Source organism: Trichosurus vulpecula, chromosome 1, assembly GCF_011100635.1.
Source record: "Trichosurus vulpecula isolate mTriVul1 chromosome 1, mTriVul1.pri, whole genome shotgun sequence".
NCBI classification, from domain to species: Eukaryota; Metazoa; Chordata; class Mammalia; order Diprotodontia; family Phalangeridae; genus Trichosurus; species Trichosurus vulpecula.
In genome coordinates this window covers 237,238,895-237,260,911 of record NC_050573.1, presented here as the reverse complement: position 1 = coordinate 237,260,911, position 22,017 = coordinate 237,238,895, and the positions used below count along the sequence as shown (strand labels likewise).

The 22,017-nt window shown below is 35.1% G+C and overlaps 1 protein-coding gene across 3 annotated transcripts in view; it reads left to right on the top strand.

Moving 5' to 3' along the window:
* Nucleotides 1-22,017, top strand: part of SMCHD1 (structural maintenance of chromosomes flexible hinge domain containing 1) — a 167,285-nt gene that overhangs the window by 46,391 nt on the left and 98,877 nt on the right. For all 3 annotated transcript variants that reach the window (XM_036755134.1, XM_036755143.1, XM_036755153.1), the window contains exons 10-22: nucleotides 1,519-1,729; nucleotides 3,988-4,108; nucleotides 4,195-4,378; nucleotides 4,624-4,821; nucleotides 6,841-6,954; nucleotides 7,753-7,859; nucleotides 9,031-9,113; nucleotides 9,912-10,025; nucleotides 12,650-12,727; nucleotides 12,814-12,933; nucleotides 14,517-14,661; nucleotides 15,574-15,670; nucleotides 20,636-20,708. In XM_036755134.1, coding sequence (XP_036611029.1) covers nucleotides 1,519-1,729; nucleotides 3,988-4,108; nucleotides 4,195-4,378; nucleotides 4,624-4,821; nucleotides 6,841-6,954; nucleotides 7,753-7,859; nucleotides 9,031-9,113; nucleotides 9,912-10,025; nucleotides 12,650-12,727; nucleotides 12,814-12,933; nucleotides 14,517-14,661; nucleotides 15,574-15,670; nucleotides 20,636-20,708 — 1,645 coding nt within the window. The remainder of the gene's footprint in view (nucleotides 1-1,518; nucleotides 1,730-3,987; nucleotides 4,109-4,194; nucleotides 4,379-4,623; nucleotides 4,822-6,840; nucleotides 6,955-7,752; nucleotides 7,860-9,030; nucleotides 9,114-9,911; nucleotides 10,026-12,649; nucleotides 12,728-12,813; nucleotides 12,934-14,516; nucleotides 14,662-15,573; nucleotides 15,671-20,635; nucleotides 20,709-22,017) is intronic.

The following is a 22,017-nucleotide window of genomic DNA, read 5'->3' as shown; positions in this document are numbered from 1 at the left end:
CAAATTTAATCCTTCTTCTTAGTGACAGCTAATAGTTTATCCACTGGAGTCAGTAGAACTCTAGCACTTTTGTTATCCACATATTTTAATAAACATGCTATTTATTGCTTTCTCTTAACCTCATTGATCACAGTGTTAAATGGCACAGCATCAAGTGCATATTCTTTGGATACTTTTACTACAGACCACCCTTGAAGTTGATTAATTAATGACTACTTTTAATTACTGACTGCAATTCATTGTGTTTTAATTTGCTAATTCACCTCCCTCTATCTTGTCCCTAAAAATAACACAAGAGGTTTGTAAAATGCTTTTGTAAAATCTTGGATGCACTCTTATCTTCAACATTTCTTGCAGTAAGCTAACCTTATTAAGAAAGAAAATGAGGTTTTTGGCCTGCCCTTTTTTTTGATGGTGCTATGCTGTCTGGGTTTTTGTGATCTTAACTTTTCTTTTCTAGATATTCCCTAACCATCATTCTTGTCATGAATTTTCGCATTCTGTTAGGAATATGAATCAAGCTCACTGGCTGTAGTTCCCAGACTTCAGGCTCCTCTCCCGGTCCCAGTGGCTTGGCCACATATCTACCAGTTTTTTCATACCTGAGAATCTAAATGGTCTGGGCTTCATTAGGTGCTCTCTCACTGTTAACTACTTATCTTAGTCTTCCTGTTAACTCTTTAAAAAAACATTTAGTAATTTTCCTTCCTGTGCTCTTTCATTCTTTGTGTTTTCTACTTCTGGCCATAAGGCTTTAAGACTTCCTTAGAATGTAGTGGGTTGGTTCTCCCTTGAAGTTTTCAAGCAAAGCCTGGATACTTGTGAGGTACCTTGGCCAGATTGTTCTCATGGCTTCCGAGATAATTCCATGATTCTGCTCTGGTTGCTGACCAGCTGGACTTGGTTAACTGATGTTTTCCTTTTCTTCAAACAAAGACTACTAGTGAAGTTGAAGCAGTTCAGAGTGCTCAACACTTTTTTGCCTCTTTTGAGGGAGACAGCATTGTGGAGAGAACCCTTCATTTGGAAATAAAGAACTTGGAGTTAATTCCAGGCTCTGCTATATTAGCTATTTGACTTCATACAAATTATTTAAATACTCTCAACTTCAGTTTCTTGCTTTATAAAGTAATACTTGGACTTTGTATCATAGGATTTTTTAAGGGTGAAATATGATTGTGTATATAAAAAGCCTATTTTTAACTATAAATACTGTATAAATGTGAATTGCTAGTATTATGTATCATGAAGATTATCACTGCTTTTCACCATTAGTAGAACTACTTTGAATTAAATTTAACTTTGTGTTATTTGTGTTCACTTGTAATTTGCTTCCTCCACTCTTGTATATAATTTATTTTTCTAAAGTTTAATTTCTTTTTTGATCTAGATAATTAAATATTCACTTAACATTCTTAATTTTGCCATACCATATTGAGTGGTTGTTGGACATAAGCAATGAGTTTTTACATTTGTATTTAACACTTGATTGTTTATTTTTGTTAATTTTTGTTCTAGATTTCTATGTTTGAAAAAGGGAAAGTACCTAAGATTATCAACCTTAGAGAGATCAAAGATGACATGCAGACTTTATATATAAATACCGCATCAGATAGTTTTGAATTCAAGTCTCATGTAGAAGGAGAAGGTGTGGTTGAAGGAATCATTCGCTATCATCCTTTCTTATATGATAAAGAGACTTATCCTGATGATCCATGTTTTCCATCAAGTATGTTGGTCCTATATCCTACTTCTCCAAAGTTGTGGTTTCAAGAAAAGTGTTTGGGTCTTAAAATGATGAGCTGGAGAAGTTATTGAATTGGATGTCTATGCACATTGTGTGTGTGTGTGTGTGTGTGTGTGTGTGTGTGTGTGTGTGTGTGTGTGTATGTGTGTGTGTGTGTGTGTGTGTGTAGTGTAGATGTGTGCCTCTGTAATAAAATGGGCACAGAGAACTATGTTTTTTCTGAACTCCATGATCTCTTAAAAATTATTTTTGATTTTTCTGTGTTACCTTACCTATAAGGGTGTGGTTTATAATTTAGCAATGTGCATACTTTGTAATTTGTTCCTTCCAGTCTTTTGTGGACTGGGAAATGATATAACGGTGCTTGTTTGGGTTGTGTCCAAATTAAGAAAAAAAATTGGTTTGATTTGAAGGTCTGCCCAGGAGATCTAAAACATCAAATTCATTAAGTTGCATTGTATAGACTTTGATATCTCATTTGGTAGATCATTTTTTCTTTTTGGTTGCTTACTTGTTTATAGCCAGATTCTCTAGACATTTTGGATATTGAATATGTTATCTCTGGAGAAGTGAAGCATTACTTCATCTCTATCATTTAGAGCAGTTGTACTGTATTGATGGATAAATTATTACAGCATAATAAGATATTCTATAATGTATTTAACTATATGTAATTCATGAGTATTACTTGAATCATCTGACCTTGTTTAAACTTTTTTTTAAAAATCAAGATTAAAACTAAAATCTCCATTAACTATAGTTGTTTTTTCATCACCTAGTTAGGAAATGAGATTACAGATACCACCATTATCATCACCATTTTAATAGTTATTTTCAGTGTGAAAATTCCTGAAATGTTGGCAAAATTATAGAATAACAAAGGAGTAGATATGCCTTTTCAGGTTGGAGGGTCTAGCCATTTGTACCATTATTACTAAAAGAGAAATTATATCTATCAGTGACAAATATTTTCATGTGCTTCCGATTATTGTGGATAAAAAGACAAAGCACACAATATTTGTCCTTAGGTACTTACATTTTGTAAGGAGAGGCAACCTGTGCACATATAAATATATATGAAATACATAGGAAGCGTTCGGGAATTACCAGTAGCTTGGGGGATTAGGAAAAGACTTGTGTTGGGAATGACATTAGAGCTGAACTTTGAAGGAAATTATTACAGGACAGGCATTCGGGATATGGAGGTGAAAGAGAGTAAACATTTCTTAAGTTCTTCCTATGTCAGGCACTGTCCTAAGCACTTTACAAATATTATTTCATTTGCCTCCTACAACAACTCTGTGAAAGAAGTGCTATTATCTCCATTTTATAGTCAGGGAAACCAAGGCAAACAGACTGCCCTAGGTCACATAGCTAGTAAATGTCGGAGCCCAAATTTAAACTCCAATCTCCCTGACTCCAGGCGCAGCACTCTATCTGTTGTGCTACCTTTCTTCTTTGCAAAGGCATGTAGAAGGGAAGTAGAATATCAGGTGTGAGGAACGTGAAGAAGGACATTTTGACTAGATCATCACATGGATGAAAGAATAATTTGTAATGGAGCTAGAAAGGTAAATAGGAGCCAGACTTTAAGTGACTCAGGAAGAGTTTATATTTGATTCCAGAGGTCATAGAATATGGATCTAGAGGGAGCACCATATAATCCAACCTCTTCATTTTATGGATACGCAAGTAGCCAATGTCAGACATTATCTGTATTATAGAGAGAAGAGAAGGGTGCCTAGGATAGATTCTTGGGGAATACTCACAGTTAGGGGAAAGAAAGGAAAGATAATAGCCAAGCAAAGGAGATGAAGGAATGGTCAAAAAGTTCAGTAATGAAGAGATAGCAATGCCGTGAAAACTTAAGATAGATTTTGGATTACTTTTATATGTTTTCCTGGGAACCTAACTACTATTATTAATGCAATAAGAAAATTCATTTTAGTACCAAGCAGTTGACTTTGAAGTAAGCTTCTAGGGTAAGTTGGGGATTGCTGCCCTCTGTCTCAAACCTCCCCACCCCCCCAAAAAAAAACAAAACAGCAAACCATATGTACAAATATACATACAAACAGACATACTATACATATCTCATTTGGATTTTTGAAACTTTTTCTTCTCCATTACCACCTAAAGACTTTTCTTGAGATTTGGTAGCTGTTTCAACAGAAGTTATTGCAAATCTTATTTGTAAAGTCTTTTTATAGCAACAATTTTTTTCTTCCAATTTTGCCTAGAATTAAAAGATGATGAAGATGATGATGACTGTTTTATAGTAGAAAAAGGAGCAAGAGGGAAAAGACCCATTTTTGAATGTTTTTGGAATGGAAGATTAATACCTTACACAACGGTAGAAGAGTAAGTTTTGATTTTCTCTAAAACTTACATCATTTTGTGTCTTAGAATCCAGTGCTTCTACTAAATGATTTTCTCTTCTGTTTAAGCTTTGACTGGTGTGCTCCTCCTAAGAAGCGAGGCCTTGCACCAATTGAATGCTACAATAGAATTTCTGGTGCATTATTCACTAATGATAAATTTCAGGTCAGCACAAATAAACTGACTTTTATGGATCTGGAACTAAAGCTGAAAGATAAGAACACTCTTTTTACAAGGATTTTTAATGGACAGGTAATGTTTTGGTATATTAAATTATATATTTGTTTACACAGTTGTTCTAGTTTAAATTAGAAAAATTCCAGTAGTTTAGTGCATTGCATGCCATATTTTCTATGTTGTTTCTGTAATTTTGATTTTGTTTCTCATAGATACTAATAAAATTATTGCCCTTTTGCTGTGGAGAGGGAATTATGAGTACTTCCGTATAGTTCTGTTTTTGTTTTAGAGAATTTCCTCCCCCCCCCCCAATTTTACAGGAGCAGCGAATGAAAATTGACAGAGAATTTGCTTTATGGTTGAAAGACTGTCATGAGAAGTATGACAAACAAATAAGATTTACACTCTTTAAAGGGGTAATTACACGGACAGACCTTCCATCTAAAAGAATGCAAAGTCCTTGGACTACATATGCTGCAATAGAATGGGATGGAAAAACATATAAAGCAGGGCAGTTGGTAAGTTTACATTTTGACATGTGTGGTTTTTTTATTTTTTATTTAATATATTTAGTTTTCAGCATTGATTTTCACAAGAGTTTGAATTAAGAATTTTCTCGCCATTTCTACCATTCCGCCCATTCCAAGATGGCATATATTCTATTTGCCCCGTTCCCCAGTCAGCCCTCCCATCTGTGACTTACTTGACCCTTGAGTTTTTCGTTGGGGTATGACTGCTTGTAGAGCAAAGAGTACTTTTTTCCAAGCTTGAGGGGATGCGCCGTTGATTTCAGAGCTATTTCCATACAGCCGGCTCTGCCACGCCAGCACTCCTCCTTCCCCAGGAACCGCCAACCTGGACCTGATGCAAATCTTAAACAGGCTCTGCACTCTTGCTCTGATCCGCCACTTAATTTCTCCCACCAGGTGGGCCTGCGGCTGGAAGCAGCTGCAGCTGTACTTCTGTAGCTGCACCTCCTCCGCTGTCCCCGAGGCGAACTCTTTTCACTCTGTCCCCTGCAACTTTTCCCACTAACCTTCTCTGTTGTCTTTGGTGTTTGTGGGTTGAGAAGTCTGGTAACTGCCACAGCTCACTGATTCAGGGTTGTAGGGCCTGTTCCGCCCGACTCCTGGTCTGGTTGGTCCTGCCGCCCATGCTGAGCTCTGCTCCCCTCTGCTCTGTGGGTGATAGACCTCATCCAGCGACCATCCAGGCTGTCCTGGGCTGGATCCCTGCTTTCCTCTGCTATTTTGTGGGTTCTGCAGTTCTGGAATTTGTTCAGAGCCATTTTTTATAGGTTTTTGGAGGGACCTGGCAGGGAGTTTGTGTAAGTCCATGCTTTCCAGCTGCCATCTTGGCTTTGCCCCCGACATGTGTGTTTTTAATATTCCTAAATTCTTTCTTTAAAAAAGAATTAGGAGCCAAAATAGATCATGTGCAACTTTACTACCCCTCGCTAACATTCACTTAAATCAGAACTGTTCTGTGAAGTTTGGAATCAATCAAAGGGCTGCACTTGAGGAATTAGAGGGCTACCTATGGCCTTAATGTCACAGCTTCCCCACCTCTTAATTAAATGATGATTTTTAATAGTATAAAGTTTTACAATATGTCACATTTTCACATAGTCTGTTAATTTAGACATTTATTCTTTTGTAAATACTATATTCTAAATATACTTTTGAAAAATATTTATAGTGAAGTAATTATCTGTAATTGGTAGTAGCTGTTTTTCATCTTGAATTGGTTTAACTTGATCTGTAGGGTTCCCTCCTTTCCCTTTATCTTAAATTTTGCAATGTTATGCCCTAAGGAAAAAATATATAATTTTATTATTTATAATTATAATTAATTATGCATGAGCTGAAACTTCTGAAACAAGTGTTAACTTTTTTTATCACTTTGAGTTTATTCACAGTGCTCTTTGTGACAGATTTTATTCAGATAAAAATTTTGTGTTTTAATATTCATATTAAGCAATTTTCCAAGATTTTAGAATTCATGTATTTCATTTCTCATTTTCAGTATGAATCAGGTAATATTCTTGTTGGATGCATCCAGAATCAGAGGAATATGTATAATGGCAATTATTGTTAAATATAATGAGCATCTCACCAAAGCTAGGATGTAGATTTCAATCCCAGTACTTTTCCTCTCTGGCATTATTTTGATTAAGAGACAGTGTCTGAACTGCGATGTGGGCATAGTTTTTGGATTTGGAGTCAGAAAGATCTGGTTTCAGATCTTGCCTTTGACATGTATTAACTATATATGATCCTGTACAAGTCACTCAATCTGTGTGCTTTAGATAGCTTCTGAGGACTATAAACCAAGTGTTTGGAGGGGTTACAGTAACAGTGGGACTTCCTTACCCTGACAGAATTGCAAATATGAAAACTTATTTTCATATTTGAATTTTATATGTGTTATTATAGATGCATATATTTGTGTGTGTAATTTGTATTTGCCTAACATGAATAATAACTGAATACTGTGAATATTAATACTGTGGGGTTTTTTTTGTTACTGAATATTAGGTTAAGACAACCAAGACACTTCCACTCATTTATGGAAGCATAGTAAAATTTTTTCTTTATGGTGATCATGATGGAGATATATATGCTACAGGAGGCGAGGTTCAGATTGCAATGGTAAGGTAACAAGGAATGAACGAAAATTATCAAAATTCTTTTGGCGCTTTGTGCTTCTGGATTCTGTAAATGTTTTTAAAAATATTTCATTTTTATTTTCTGTTTGCTTAATATTGCCCCATTTTCTTGGCTCATCCTTGCATGGAAGTTAGTAAGTTTTAGAGTATCTCAGATATGTCTCATCAGGCTTGAAAGGTTTTAGGTATGAATCCACTTAACAGATTGTCTTTTTAGGACTAGTTAATATAAGGGGGTCATCATTGGAAAGTTGAGCTTCAAGAGGTTATGTTTTTTGGTCATAGCACCTCATAAAACTTTCCATTAAGTTGTTGAGGGCTTGGGTGATAGGTGGTTAAATGAATACACTCTGAAAAAAAGAAAAACCTATGTGTCTTTTGGAGTACTAAATTAAAATTCTTGCATTATACTAAGATTTAGTTACTGTCAATGATGTGATTTTTTTTTCTAAGCCAAAATGTGTTTTTAGCATAGATTTCTGTGTTTGTTTCATTGTTGGTGAGATCATAAAGTGAACTATAGAGTCTTTTAGTCATTACAAATGCTTTATTTGGTCAGGTTAAATAGCTTTTTGATTAACATTATTGATCAGAATTTTTGATTATGTAAAGAGGTTATATGATTGCAATTTTTTTTAGTATAGTATAGATATGTCTGGTAGATATTTAATACTTAACTGTATTAAAGTACATTTTTCTGGAAGTTCTTCATTTTAAGTAAATACAACTTGTTTCTGAAATGCCTGCTCATTATAACATTCATTGGTTTTTATGTATTTAGGAGCCTCAAGCTTTATATGATGAAATTAAAACTGTTCCAATTACAAAACTCGATAGGACAGTAGCTGATAAAACTATCAAAAAATATGTAGAAGATGAAATGGCAAGGTAAGATTCATTAAACATGGTTGTTGTTATTTAGTCCTAGGTATTTTAGTGATATTTGTCAATTTTGTTTTTATAATAGGGCCATTGTTGCTATAGGCATATTATATCTTCTGCCATATTTTCAGCATTGATAAGACTCCCTCCTCCACTAAATTGCTGTCCTGAATCCTAATGGTCATATGTAGTTGACAGCCCTTGGGTATTAAAGGTTTGCCAATGTGTAATGCAAGCTCTTTTAGATTCTGTTTAGTTTAAATGCAACGATCCAAGACAACTCTGAAGGACTTATGATAAAAATGCTGTTCATCCCCAGAGAAAGAACTGATGGTATCTGACTACAGATTGAATCATACTTTTTTAACTTTATTTTTCTTGAGTTTTTTGCTGTATGTTTTCTTTCACGACATGACCATTATGGATATATTTTGCATGACTACATGTGTATAACCTATATTGAATTGCTTGCCTTCTCAAGGAGGGTTGGGTGTAAGGAAGGAAAGGAAAGGAGAGAATTTGGAGCTCAAAGTTTTTAAAAACACATGTTAAAGATTGTTTTTACATGTAATTGGGGAAAAATAAAATACTAAATAAAAGCTAAAAAAAAAAAACCCCATCACCTTAGAGTGATTACCTAATGGGACTTTATTTTTGGCATACTGATTTTTTTCCCTAATCATCATTAAGTGTGTTTCCTCAGTATTGTATGGTACAGTATCAGTAGAAATATGTAGAAATGAGTAGAAACAAAAGTTTATTCTTCTGGCTCCTCTACTAAACTTTATTGTCCTTTTGGGCTTCTTTCAGTTCACTTTCATTCTTAAAGAAGTTTAAAACAAAAGCTGGGTCAATACTAAAAATGATAAACATTAGTCTTAAAATTCTTACTTTTACCTAAAATAATCCTTAGGTTAATGAAAATTAAATTATATAAAATAAAACGAAGTATATGCACATAAATTCAATCTCAATCTCATTGTGTTTTCAAATTTCTCTCTGACGGATAATGAATTTATGTAGAGGGGAAATGGTTTCTACTGAGATTGATATAGTAGAAATTCCATCATCTGCTTTAAGAGAAGTGTTGGCTCAGTTGGACAAGGAATTTTTTTTTCTGTTTATTATTATGGCATATTTTATAAATTGGAATTGTGATATATTGTTTTGGTTATAGACTTCCAGATCGTTTATCTGTAACTTGGCCTGAAGGAGATGAATTGTTACCAAATGAAGTCAAGCCTGCTGGAACCCCAATTGGTATGATTTCTGCCTAGTATTAAAAATGGAACTTTTTTGGCTGTTTTAGTATCTTAGCATTTAAGCATTAAGGAAGAGTTTATAATTCAGTTCTTGCCCTAAATCACTCTGTTTCAGTCCATGCTCTACAGTGTAGGGTCTACACAGTTGCCAAAATGATTTTCTTAAACTTGTTTGATTATGTCCCTCTCCTACTTAGTAACTGCTTTTAGCTACTTGTTGCTTCTATAATAAAATATGAGCTCCTCATTTTGGCTTTTAAAGACCTTCACAACTGTGGCACAACCTACCTTTCCAGCTTCATTGAATATTATTCCACTTCTTGTATGTTATATGCCAGCCATAGCCAGCCAAGCTAACCTTCTTACCGTTCTTCACAGTGAGGACTTTCCATATAACATTCCATCTCCTATTTCTGTGCCTTTGTATTGGCTATTCTCCAGTACTGGAATTCTTTCTATTACCTCTGCCTCAGAGACTTTGTTACATCCTTTAAAACTAAGCTCCAGCATCACCTTCTATATGAAACATTTCTTGATCTCCCCCAAGTGCTTCTGCCCTACCTTACAAAACCATCTTGTATGTGTTTTGTGTTTATACACTGTATATTCTTATGTATGAATGTTTTGTCTTCCTTGATATAATCTCCTTGAGAGGTAGTTTTTGTATCCGTAGTACTATATCTAGCATATAGCATTTAATAAATGTCTACTGATTGAACAGTAACCATTAACTTGAGATTTTTGGTTTGTAGCTTTATGTATCTTATTTTTCCTTTAATATTTCATTGATATATAGGTGCTTTAAGAATTGAAATACTGAATAAGAAAGGAGAAGCCATGCAAAAGCTTCCTGGTACAAGTCATGGAGGATCAAAGAAACTACTAGTTGAGCTCAAGGTTATTTTGCATTGTAAGTAAACAAATGGACATTGTAACTTTGTTATTACTTTTTTCAGAGGTAGTATAGATTTGCAAATTATTGCAAATTTTAAATTCATCAAATATTAATGGAGCTTTTAGGAACTTTTCCTCTGATTTCTTGGGAAGATTTAGGCCAATAGTGATATAATCTCCTTAAAGTCATGAACTCTATTTTCATCTTTATTTCACCAGTGCCTAGCTAATGCCCTGCACATAATAAGAGTTTAAAAGATGTTATTTAATTGAACTGTATGAAAATGCCAGCTACAAACTTGATTGTACTTTCACTTCTTTGCTACTCCAAATAGAGGTGCTGTTTTTGTACATGTGAGTACTTTTCCCTCTTTCTGGTATTGACTTAATAGTGGTATCACCGGCTCAAAGAAAGTATTCACTGATTAGTGATGGTTGGGGCATTGCAATTGGAAAAAAAATACACCCCATTTTAGGATTTTTGATTGTCGTAGCTTCAAAAAAAATGTTACTTGAATTCAGTAGAGCTGCGTCCATACCTGCTATTCTGACTATGACCTGATCATAACAAAGCCTTTGAAAGAGATCTGGGTGGGGGTGGTGTTGAGTTGTACTGGGATTTGGACCATGGGCTCTAGTGATGAGGCAGAATCATAATAGAAAGAGATGCTGTAATGATTGACCAAGAGGTGATTGGCATGGGTCAGTAAGTAAAAGAGAAGGGTTATGGATGTGCCAAGAAAGAGGACTGTATTTATGAGATTATGGACTAGGAGTCAGTAGCTTTGGAATCTAGTCTGACCCCACCATTATTTAGCTATGTGACGTGAAGGAAATAGTTTTACTCCAGTGTTCTTAGTTTTCTTCCTGTGTAAAATGAGGAAGATTTGATGACCTTTAAAATCCTTTTTTAGATTTTTTTACCCAACATCTGTCATCCTGAAGTGAAGGTATAGGAGCAGAGCTGGCCTCTAAGAGGGTTTAGTGCTTGATTCCTTCCAATGACCCACTTTTAGCAGGGCCAGAATTAAGGTATTACTTACTGTCTAATTTCCTAAGTCTTAGCTTTTGCATATCTCTCTGCCTATTCTCCCCCCATCCCTGCAACAACAACAACCAAGAAACTAGCCTCACTATCTTGGCTAAAGAGCTTATCACATAGTATGTCTTGAAGGATGGCCCAAGAATGGTTTTGAAAGGGCTTGATAGCAGAGTTCACTTTTTCCTGAGGGCTTTTCTTTGATGAGAGTACAAGGTTGGCGTCTCTCTGAGACATAGTCTCTTCTAATAAGCCCATCCTGTTCATTAGTATTTTCTGTGTACTCAGTGTATGTTCAGCACCAAACTATCAAAGTGCGGAGAATTTGAAGACCTTTTCCTTGTTGGGGAACTTAACAATGTAAGTGGAGAGACAAGCTGCATAATATGGTTTTTGAACATCTGTAAATAGCTTCTCATAAACCAGCTGACTCTAATTTGCTGTTTCCTTAGGAAAATCATCAGTTTCCTTCACCTAAAAAATGAAGGAATTAGACTAGATGAGATCTGCTAAGTTCTTTCTCTAATAATGCTTGGTTTTATGGAACTAGGCTCTGTTAGATTTAATTTTATAAGAATTTTCAGTACTGTTAACAAAAACGACCAAGTCATTCTGGTTCATACAATTGGAGTTTTTGTTGTCCTATATCTCATTATATGATCTCTTTGACACTAAACTGTAGAAGGAAGGAGGGTTTAACAAAGTACGGAGGCCACTTCATACGTGTTTGCCTTAGCTTGAATCCTCTCTGAAGTTTGGTAAATGGTTCAGATCGAATATGTGGGCCACGTGCACTCAATTAGAGCAATGGAAAACTTAGTAGAGGAGGGAATATCATGGTTAACATGTTTTCTGGCCTTTTCATCCCTTGGATTTTCACTTGTAAGCTAGCGTGAAAGTAAAGGATCTAGTTGTTCTTTTCCTACACTTACTCATCCTCTCCCGCTTTCTCTCTCCATCTCCTTCTACATCTCCTTCTCTCTTTCTCCCTTAAAGTGTTGTATTAGCTGGTAAAAAAAATATGCTTACAGTTAAAACAAAATATTCTACAATAAAGACAAAAGTGTCCTTGTACATTTGTCCAGAGATTAGCAAGTTTGAGAAAAAGTCATGTTTAATTAGGAACTATTTCTTTTGTCTCTAACATATCCACTAATAAGTTTTTTTTCTATTTTCATATTACATATAACAGCAATGTTGTATTTCTTGATATTCTGAAAAATAATTTTAAGAAGGCTTTTGTTTAATATACCCAGTAAGTTCAAAATTAAACAATTTTTATTTTGATTGTAGCTTATTTGTGGGAAATATTTTTTGGTGATAAAAAGAAATGCAGCTATGCTATAGCTTTAAAAAACTAGTTATAATGATTTGCATTAATGTTAAAAATAAAAGCATTATTATTAAAGAAATTCTGGTAAATGACTGAAAGTTCATTATTGCTGTTTGGCTTTCTTATCAAGATATTTTCTGATTGGGACTTGTTAAAAATGAATAAATGAAGCTATATTGAATTTATCGTCTGATTTCATAATTTCAGCTCTTGTATAGGTTTCTTGATTATAATTGTACCTTTTTCCCTCTCTTTTATGATGATTAAGCTTCAAGTGGGAATAAAGAAATAATTTCACATATCAGTCAGCATGGGGGCAAATGGCCTTACTGGTTCAAGAAAATGGGTGAGTTATTCTTCACATGTTAAGAGATTTAACAACATTTTGGTGACTGGTTAGTAATAATCTTTTTTTTAAAATCTTATATCCAGAAAATATTCAAAAACTGGGCAATTACACATTAAAATTGCAAGTCGTATTGAATGAAAGTAATGCAGACACTTATGCAGGCCGGTCATTGCCGTCAAAAACATTTAAATTTTCTGTCAAAGGTAAGTAAAACTTTGAATTTCCTTTGAATTCTTTTAGTTCACTGAAATACCATTTTAAAATAAAATGGGAGAAAGACTTCTAAGATATGGAGATACTCATATAAGTTTACATTTAGAAAATAATCGACATTGAGTACATCATGTTTTATCCAGTTAGATCTATTCTATAATTCTCCATTCAGATAGGTCTCAGTCACATTCTTAATCTGCAGGGAACAGTTGAGTTTTAGAGTCACTGTAGTAGTACTGGCACATCAAAAAGCATTCCTGCTTAAGGTTAGAATGTTATTGACTATGAAAGCATTTGCAAGTACAGTCAATCCTCAACTTTCACGGGAGCACTATTTCTAGAAAGTGGTGCAAAACTCAAGCACAAATGTTGATATGTTGAACCTGTGGGAAAAATGGGGTTAATGTCCAGCAACCACCAAAAACTACAATTTTTCACTAGAGATCCCTGAAATTAGAGTTTTCTGCATACAGTTATTTATAACAAAACATTAATTCTGATAATATTCATTTTTTGTAACAGTAATTGTGAAATAACCCGTAAAATGCAGTACACAAATAAAATTGGTAACATGCAAAACATTTTTCTTGCCAGTGATTATGTAGAATTCTGTGATTTTTTGTGATATCTCAATTTTAAAAAAATTGACTTCAGACAATACTCATTTTCATAATTATGTGAAACCTGTAGTACCATAAATACTGTATAGCAAATAAAGTTCTCAAAATGAAAACATTTTTTAACCTTATGTTGTTAACCTTACATTCCACTGTGTCTTGGCAATGTAAGTGTGTTGTACTGTAAACGTATAGTATCTGCTGGAAACCTCTCTACCTTGTCCTCAGTCTGACAACCAAGGGAGAGGTTGCTGAGACTAGTTGCTGCTATCAGAGGATGCCAGGACTGGAAAGGTCTTGATATCACCTTAGATCCCAAAGGACTCTTACTACGCTTTGGGGGCATAATTTCATCACAAAACTTGTAAAGGCAAACAATGAAAATATGCAATGAGTGGGTGGGAAGCTCTTTACCATGGTAAGGTGAACAAGACCAGTGAGCATCTAGTAGAATACTAGCTACTCTATACACTTGTAGGTATCACATCTCATTTTTTTGTCTACTCTGCATCGCCATGAATGTGTGTGAAAATGTGTGTGAAAATGAAATTAGTTACTATTAAAATTACGAGAATGCTTGAGGATTGACTATATTTAGTGTAATCTGGGAGTGATTAGTGGGTATTTATTCTCTCACCAAACTAAATAAAAGCAAAAACAATTCTTTGTTTGGAAATTTGAATATAATTTTATTCTTTCGCATTTGCCATAGCTACATTGCTCAGCATTGCAGATGTTAAAAAATCAGTCTTTATTCTCAGCTACATTTGTAGAAAATCAGTGTCTTAAGTTCTTATGGATTAAAAAATACCCTACCAGATTTTTCTTAAGATAACTATTGACAGTTTATAAATGACTTTGCACAATAGTTGTCATGTCAAAATTATTTTACTACTTTGATATTGTAAAAGATATTCATTAAAGTTAATTTTCAACTCATTGTTTTTCTATGAAAGAGGGTAAACCAGAGAAATTTTCAGTGGGCCTTCTGGATCCTCCATTTCGTGTTGGAGTCCCATTTAGTATTCCTCTGGAGTTGCAGGATGAATTTGGTCATACTACTCAACTGGCAACTGATATTAAGCCAGTTCTTGAAGCGAGGTAATTTGAGAAAATTATGATTTTCTTTCTTCATTATATTCATTCTGTACTTAACTTTGTTCTTTCACTAAGTTTCAAATAATGTTTTAAATTTTAGCATCTCTTATTCACGTTTGTTAGGTAGCGAATATCTTGTCTTCTGGTTCCCTAGTACCTTACTTAAACTTACTTAAATCATTCCTCTGTTGTATAAGTATTTTAAAGTCTCGTAGATAGTTCTAGCTAGGGCTGGTGTCAAGTGGGGATATTTTCTCCCTCCCCTATGTCTGGCTACTCAAACTCCATTGCCAACCCTCTTGCTAGTGCTTCTCTTTCTCTTTCTCCTTCTGAATGGACAAGTGACTCTTGTTTCTACCTTTGCTGAAGGATACCCAGCATTCTCACTGTATTTGTACGCTTTGGTGCACTTCCTAGTGGCAGTGGGCCCATTCCTTCCAGGTTCCCTGTCCTGTTGAGTAGACACCTAGATGATTTATTTATTGCCTTGTATTGTTTGGTAGTTTTAAAACCTTTATAAATTCCCTCCTGCAGCATAAAATCATGCTTATATGCAAAGATTCTATATTGTAGCTTTTATGGGTTTTTTTTTTTTACAATGCTTTTTTGCACAGTGTAGGCATACAAGGCACAATATGAATTTGTTGGCTTTTAAAGCTAGTCATGGTGAATCAACATTTATAGAGTGGAATACAGATATATTCTGTTCAATTAAATTAATTGACCAATTGTAGAAATGGCTAATTCTGTCACTGGCTAGTCACATTGGTCAGGAATTGGTAATATTGAATGTGGTTGCATTATAATCCACAACATGGACTTAAGAATACATAAAACAGATACTCTTAGACTTTTATTGTAGGTGCGTTAGGAGAATAATTGTAACTTTCTTTTTTTTTTTTTTTTTAAAAACAGTGGCTTGTCTTTACAATATGAAGACATAAGCAAAGGACCAAATTGTGTAATTAGGGGTGTTACTGCTAAAGGCCACGTAAACCCTTATCAAGGCAAGGTAAGCCATGTATCTTAATGTTATTTATTTTAAAAAGTTATTGATGAAGTAATATCATATGAGGGTAAAATATTCTTATTTCTCTTCTATTGATTTTTGAACATTTCTTAGAATAGCTATAATGATTGATACTTGAAAAGATATCAGTTTCATATGTGATCAATTTCTTAGCACTTAAGAAACTGGAATACACGAGGGCTAGTGAGTCCAGGTTGTTTGCTATGGAAATATGTTATTTAGAATAAATATTGTTACAGTAGAAAAAAAGAGACGAAATGAATTGATTAATTGAAAATTCTCTTCATTGTTTTTGACATAGTGATTTTAGCTGCTTTTCCTAAGCCTAGTTTCTCTTAGCATTGTTACCATAACCTTTACCAAGCTTATTTACAGCTTCCTCCCTAATTATCTCCCAAAACAAATCTCTTAAAATTGAGTTCTTTTCATTCTTCTGAATAAACTATTGGGGGGCGGGCAGAGCCCGAATTTTTCTTCTTGGACAGATTTCATATTTGGTCATATAAGTTTAGCTAATTTTTAAAAACCCTTCCAAAGAGATCTAGAAAATGCAACAGACTGAATCTTGGTGAGAAAATCCAGAAAAATTCATAGTGAGTTCTTTTTCCAGTCTAGTGTCATATGAGCAGGCAACAAACACAACATTGTTGATAATTGTGAATATGCCTACGTAGTTCTGTATTGCAAAATATGAGAGACTCTCCATATAGAAGATAGAAGTAAAACATTTATTCAGACACCAGACAACCAAATCCCATAATTGGGAGCAAGCAGCTCCCAAAACCAGTAAGCCCACTTTATCATAACAGCAAGGAACTTAAAACACAATATCACAGCATGGAGCCTTGCCATCCTTTAACCTGCCCCCCTGCTGAGGCTTTCCCACACACATACTCACAGCACAGCACATGTCTGCTCTTTCCCTCAGCTCTAACTGCTCTCTCTCTGCATTTCCTGTGACACACTTTCCTTTTCCTCTCATCAAGCTCCTCCTACCACATGTGACTTAGGCTTCCTGTGACATAAACAGGTCACATGGGCCTATTAATAGGTGGGAAAGATCTTCAAATCTAAATTGTCATTACAAATGTAGAGAGGCAGATAGGGTTATCTGCAGGTAACTAAGGACTGGGATCAATGGAGGACAGTGCCACGTGCTGATCACTCTTAAGAGAGAGACTGTGCAACAGTGCAAGAGGAGCTGCACAATTTTGACTAGGGCACCCCCAGACCCACACCAGGTTACTATAACAGGGACAGGTTCCAACTGGTAGCTTTGCCACCCACTATGTACTACCAGGTCACAGATCTGGGGTAGAATGAAAAGGGGACTTCCTCAGGGGTGTGATAACTTTGGAAGTTCAGAATCCAGCAGCAGCAATGGTATAGCTCATGGGCAGAGTCTCAGTTCTAGCATCTTGCCCTATTTGAGAGGAATAACTAGAGTAGGAGTCACAGACCAAAGGAAAGCCTGTATTCCTGCTTCTCTGATCCAGCAAAGATTTTTAGCTGATTTGATAGGGGCTGAATCAGACACAAACTTAGGTCAGGAACTTGGAGAGTTTAGACCAGGGATCAGCAATCAGACTTTGCCCTCATTCAGACCCCTTTGGGAACACTGAAAGCTTGTACATTCCCCTATCCCTGAGATCTTGGAATGCCATCATACTCCATACCCTAAGAAAACAGCAACAGGAGCAGCCCAGACCTTCCCTCCAGAAGGGTATGGAGCCTGGCCCTAATGTCAAGTTTGAAGTCAGAAAATACATGTAAGAATGAGTAACCGTACCACCATAGAAAGGTATTATTGTGGTAGTGATGTTCAAGACACAAACCCAGAAGAAGAGGATGACCCCAAAACCTTTTCAAGTAGTGCCTCAGAGAAAACGCAGTGTGTTCAACTCAACTAGAATTCTTGGATGAAATGGAACAAGAATTTTTAAAAAAAAGAGTAAAAAAAAGTTTTTATCAGTGAAGTGAGAATGCTTGAGGGAAAAATTGGATAAGAAATGAGAGCCACAGAAGAAAAAATTGGAAAGGGAATTAAGAGCTTGGTGACCTTGCCCAAGCAAGAAACTCCCTGAAAATTTGAATGGAACAAGCAAGAGCCAGTGACTTCATGAGACAAGAAATATTAAAACCAAGTAAAAAGTCAGGAAAAATAGGAGAAAATGTAAGGTCTCTTGTAGCAAAAACAACTGACCCAGGAAACAGATCAAGGAGAAAAAAAGATGAAGAATCATTGGTTTTTCTGAATGCCTAATTACCAAAAGAATGGCTTCAGCGTCATATTTCAAGAAACTTTAAAACTGTCCTGTCTCCTAGAACCAGAGGGCAAAATGGAAATAGAAAGAATCCCCCAGTTGCTCCCTTGAAAGAAACCCCCAAATGAAAACTCCCAGGAGCATTATAGCCAAAATCCCAAGTTTTCCAAGTCAAAGAAAAATTAACTGCCGGTAGTCAGAGTTTATGTACCAAGGAGCCATAGTCAGAATCCCAAATGATTTAGCAGCCATCAATATAAAAGGACAAAGAACTTGGAATATGAAATTCCAGAAGACACAGTACAGAGACTTAGAGCCAAGACAGGGAAATAATGGATCTTCAATGAAATAGAAGACTTGCAGCATTGCTGATGAAAAGACTAGTTAGTAATAGTCAATAAACATTAATTTCCTGCTATATGCCAGGCACTGTGCTTCGTCCTGGGAGTGCAAAAAGAGACAAAAGACATTCCCTGTCCTGAAGGAGCTTACAGTCTAATGAGGGAGACAGCAAGCAAATATGTACAAATACTTTCAAATAAGCTACATGCAGGAAATACAGGAAACAGTGAAGAAGAGGGTTGCGCTAGGGTTGGGAAAGATTTCTTGTACGAGTTGGGATTTTAGTCAGGACTTGAAGGATGTTCAGACAGAGGAGTGAAGAGCAACATTTAAAGGTAAACATGAATGAAAAATGATAAAGGACTAAACAAGAGTGAACTGCTTACATTCAAATAAGGGGAAATGATAAATGTATCCCCTTTGAACTCTGTCATTATCAGAGATCATGGAGTCTATTAGAAAAGTCCCAGGAGTAGTTCTATTATATCTTGATTATCTTAAGAAAAGAATGGAAAGAGAGAGGAAGAGAAATACTCTGGAGGGATGTTGGGGAAGGGAAAAGAAGGTTAGGGGAAATTATCTCATGTTACATGCTCAAGTTATTTGTACAGAGGAGGAAGGGGGTACGGGAGTAGCTTATACTTGAGTGTCACTCTCATCCAAACTGGTCAAAGGAAGGAAGAATTTATTCTCTCTCTCTCTCTCACCCCTCCCTCTCTCTCTCTTCTCTCTCTCTCTTTTTCTCTCCCCGCCCCCCCCCCCCCCCACTTGGGAATAGAAACATATTTCACTCCATGGGGAAATAGGAAGGATAAGTGGGAAGGAAGGAAAAAGTTATGAAGAGGGTAGTTTAAGGGGAGGGATTAATCCCAAGCAAAACAAACTTTAACAATGCACAAAAATATTGATAGGACTTTTTGAGGTGGTAAAGAATGGGAAACTGAAGAGCTGCCCATAAATTGGGGAATGGATGAACAAATTATAGCATGTAAATATGATGGAGGGCCATCATGCTGAACTCTTATTAGTATAATGACTGAACAGGATTCCAGAGCTAATGTCAAAACATGCTGCCTACCTCCTGATAAGAGCTGAAGGACTCAGAATGCCCAATGAGGCAGGTTTTTGGACATTGACAATGTGGAAATTGATTTTATTGACTATACAGGTTTATAATGGGTTTGGGGTTTTGTGTGTGTGTGTGTGTGTGTGTGTTTTCAGTTGGGATGGAAAGGCAAGAAAATGATTAAAACAAAATGTTTTGGAAAAACAAGTTGTTCAAAATTTTTCAAGTATCCATCCATACATATAGTATTGGACAAGGTAAAAGAGGAGAGGGAGGATAAGAGAAGAAATTAGCTAAGGAAATGCTAGTTTCAGGTGACTTTTAAAGTAGGCTTTTAGAGACTAACAGCTCTGAAATGAAACCCTTCCATAAACCAAATAATTTGTACCTTCTACTTCAGACTTTTTCCTTGTATTTTGCTTCTCTACACCTTATTTGCTTTTGTTGTAAAATGAGGGAGTTGGATTAGATCTTTAAAGTTCTTTCCAGCTCTAACATTCTGTAATTCCTTCAATTACTTTGGCATGTACTTTATAAAAAAAAATTTCACTATTGTAGGAGGTCACTTTCTTTCCAGCATGTATTTGAGTGTAGGTAAATTAGGAGTACTATATAAGCCTTCCTAGGTTAACAATTTCCAGGAAAAAAAATTTTTTTGTAGGGCACTTGGAAAAATTCTGGCTGCAGGCAAATACCATGTAAACCTGGGCAAAGTCACTTCATTTCTCATGGACCCAGGCAGCTCTAAATTATTGAAGTGGGTCTACTACATTGGTTGAAGGAGTTTTCTCACTGGATGCCTCTACCAGTGAAATCAAAGGTCCAGTCCCTTTCCCCAGTGGGAACTTTACTTATCTAAGGCACTAATACTATTTATTTTATTATTAGAGTTATATGTTATTAATCCACATACGCTTTTAGGTTTTCCAGACTCTTTTTTCATTAGTGATTAGAAAAGTCATGTAAATAGGTAACAGGTTGCAAGCAAAGATGATAATATTTTGATCCGTTCCAGTTACTTGTGTTTTTTACTTATCTCACCTGAAACATATTCAGTGCTAATTTTGGTTCTTAAATAATTTGAATCAGCTTTATTCTGCATGTTTTATATGGATGTACACCAATTTTAGTAAATATGAAATTACTGTATTTTCTGTTGATACTAATTTTGAAACATCATTGAAACATCAAATAGCTCAGATTGTTTTGGAGGCAATGTATTATTTAAATCCTTATAAATTCAGTGTTTAATTTATTAAATTTTTTTTTCAACAGAACTTTAGTCTGAAGGTTATTCTACCAGGTTTAAAAGAAGAATCTCAGATTTTGAAAATTAGATTACTTCCTGGTAAGTACTATTTTTAAGAAACATTTATAATAATATGGTTATAAATGTTTAAATGTGCATTTAACTGTTTAATAGCATTCTTTTTTCTGGGAAGGTCAAACAATAATCTTGAAAAATGTCTTCTTCCTATTCCCAATCAATTTCAGGAGATGAATATATTGCGAAGGAATATATTTTTGGCAAAAATGAACTGTGAATTAGCGGGGTTGGAGGCATATTTTTGTTAATGAACTTTAAAGAGGAAAGATCACAGTGGCTAGCGTTGGAAATTTTAAGCCTGAGGCTGGGTTCTTCGTTAGGGTACATGTAAGAGTCCATGACCTCTGAGAGCCCTTCAGAATCTTAGATTCTGTGATGGGGAAATAGCTTAGTTTAAGCATAAATTTTTAGACCCAAATCTATGTATTGATAATTTTCTAATTTTTCTTTTAAAGCTATAACAATGTAAACATTTCACATTTAAGCCTTATATAGTCATGATTTTACATAAGATCTTTCTTGTTATACAATGGAAAGAGCCCTGACTGTCAAGTCAGCCCTCTTTCTTAGACCTACTGCCTTTGTGATCTTGGGAAGGTTATTTAACTTGCTTGTCCCTTACATAGTATCTCTAAAATGACAGAGTTGGATTAGATGGTTTCTGCAGTCTTAAATCTATGATATTGTCTCAAGAAAAAAGGCAACCTTTACTAATATAATATGGCATCTTTACTATACTTTACCATCTAAATAACATCAAATTAGTCATGAAGAAATTAGAAAGTAAGTTGAACTAAAATTGTACAAAATATAAAGAAAATATTGACCAAATTTCTTGTTTGGTCGGTATACTAAACATGGCATTTGGCATACATTAATTCAGAAATACTTAATCACTTTCAAGTTTCAGGTTACTGAAAAAATTTAATTCTGACATGTTTCTAGAAAAGTATAATTAGAGGCATATTTGGGAAAGATAATTATATCGCTATATTTACATATAAAATACTAAACTTTTGTAAATTTTATTGCTGGCTAAATAAAATGATGATAAGTAGAGAATTAATTAAGTTTTTCCTTTTGGAGGCTTTATGTATGTTTTTAGAGAAAAACTTATAAAGTAAAAATGACTGATTTCCAATGGCACTCTTTTTTCCTTTCTCTTTTTCTTTTTTTGTAATGTAAGTTTTTCCATTCAGTGCTGTGGTTGCTCGGTATTACTTGGCAGGTTTAGTATTGTTTTGAGGCTTTGAATTTGAATGATTTCTGGAATTATTTATTGTAACATTGCTTACTAACATAGTGGGTAGAATGCCATTCTTAGAGCCAA